The sequence below is a fragment of the Gracilinanus agilis genome, unplaced genomic scaffold (assembly GCF_016433145.1).
Source record: "Gracilinanus agilis isolate LMUSP501 unplaced genomic scaffold, AgileGrace unplaced_scaffold15907, whole genome shotgun sequence".
NCBI lineage: Eukaryota > Metazoa > Chordata > Mammalia > Didelphimorphia > Didelphidae > Gracilinanus > Gracilinanus agilis.
In genome coordinates, this window is record NW_025346815.1 from 1090 (window position 1) to 2967 (window position 1878).

General features: G+C 51.2%; 1 protein-coding gene across 1 annotated transcript in view; it reads right to left on the minus strand.

The window, feature by feature from the left end:
- The window catches only part of LOC123254147 (myeloid differentiation primary response protein MyD88-like), a 2579-nt gene extending 823 nt beyond the window's left edge, over positions 1-1756 (minus strand). The window contains exons 1-2 of the mRNA XM_044683206.1: positions 1521-1756; positions 981-1161 (exon numbers count right to left, since the gene is read on the minus strand). Coding sequence (XP_044539141.1) covers positions 981-1161; positions 1521-1731 — 392 coding nt within the window. The 5' untranslated portion in view covers positions 1732-1756. The remainder of the gene's footprint in view (positions 1-980; positions 1162-1520) is intronic.
- Positions 1757-1878: the final 122 nt, after the last annotated feature.

Genomic DNA, 1878 nt, shown 5'->3' on the forward strand with positions numbered 1-1878 from the left:
TTTTTTTTTAAACCCTTGTACTTCGGTGTATTGACTTATAGGTGGAAGATTAGTAAGGGTGGGCAATGGGGGTCAAGTGACTTGCCCAGGGTCACACAGCTGGGAAGTGGCTGAGGCCAGGTTTGAACCTAGGACCTCCTGTCTCTAGGCCTGACTCTCACTCCACTGAGCTACCCAGCTGCCCCAAGCCCTATATTTTATAGAAGAGGAAACAGAGGCTTCGAGTGGCTGTGATCTGCACACAGTCTGGCTGTCGACAGCAGTGTGGGGGCAAGATTAGAATCCAGCTCCTTTGCCTCCGAATCCCCTTTGCTCCATCTTTTATACTCAACTCACTGACCCACGGAGGTTCACATGACTGACCTCACAAGTGAGAGATTTAGGCTGGATACAAAGAACTAACAATTAGAGCTGTCCAAAGTGGAATCAAGTGGCCGCCTTTGGGGAGAGTGGGTCCTCCCTCACTTAAGGCTGAAAGGCCTCTTACTGGTTCTAGGGTAAAGGAGAGTCTTGTCCTGGGAAGGGTTGTACTCAATGGGCCCTCAAGGCTCTTCTTTAAAAAACAAAAACAAAAACAAACCCTTACTTTCTGTCTTGGAATCAATACTGGGCATTGGTTTCAGGGCAGAAAGGTAGGTGGTAAGGACTACGCAATGGGGATTAAGTGACTTGCCCAGGGTCACTCAGCTAGCCTGAGGCCACATTTGAACCCAGGACCTCCCATCCTTAAGCCTGGTTTTAATCCACTGACTCACTTAGCCCCACTCCCTCAAAGTCTCTTCTCAAAAGTGACATTCTATGTCTGTTTGACATAGGCAGGGAAGGTCTGACAAGGCCCATCTTACAGATAGGGACACTGAGGTTGGGGGCGGGGGTAATGCCATTCAGAGTCACCCATTTAGTTCATGGCAGAGCAGAGCCTGGGACTTGGGTCTCTTGCCTCCTAGAGCAGGGCTCTGGACTGCCCCCTTCCCACCGACCTCTTCTCAATCAGCTCGCTGGTGATCGACCAAACGCAGGTGCCAGGCAGGACGTCCCGATCAGACACGCACAGCTTCAGGTGGCAGTCTGTCTGTTCCAGGTGCTGAATCATCTCATGGACAAACTGGATGTCGCTGGGGCAGTAGCAGATGAAGGCATCGAACATTTCTGGCATTTGTCCTGGGGGCCGGGGGAGGAGGAGGCCAGAGGTCAGGAACCCAGGAGTGAAGAGTACAGATCCCCAGCAGCATCCTCCCATTACCCTGGCTGCCTGGGTCACGCTGGCTTTGGGGTCCTTTTTCTCATTCCTCTATTAATTCCACTCTGCTCGGATGATCTTCATGAGAAGTCTAGACTCCCAGAAGTCATATGGTGGCAGGAGGGGATGGGGGGAAGAACCCTGGTGTAGGAGACTGGGAGAAGGTGGCCTGGCTTTGCCACAGATCATCCGCAAAGACAGCAGACCACATGTGGCCGAGTGGTCCTTGACCACCCTATAAAACCATGCGCCCACCTCTTTTCTCTGCCCCATTCATTACCCAAAGGGTCATCCAGAGTGGTGATGCCCGCCAGCTCAGATGTTTGAGCTATGCTGCTGTCCACTGCGGGCACCTGCAAGGGCTTCTCTGCTTCCTCCTGCTCCTTCTTCTTCAGGTATTTCTTACAGTCCTCATCTGTGAGGAAAGCAGACATAAGGTTCATTGGAGCTTCTCTCCCTTTCCCTGCCCTGACAGTCCTAAAGTCTTCCATTTCCTTCCATCGTTTCTTTCTTCCTAACTTCCTCTCTTTTTCTTCCTTTCTTTCTTCCTTCCTAACTTCCTTTTTCTTCCTTCCTAACTTCCTTTTTCTCTCTCCTTCCTTCCTTCCTTCCTCTCTCTCTCTCTCTCTCTCTCTCTC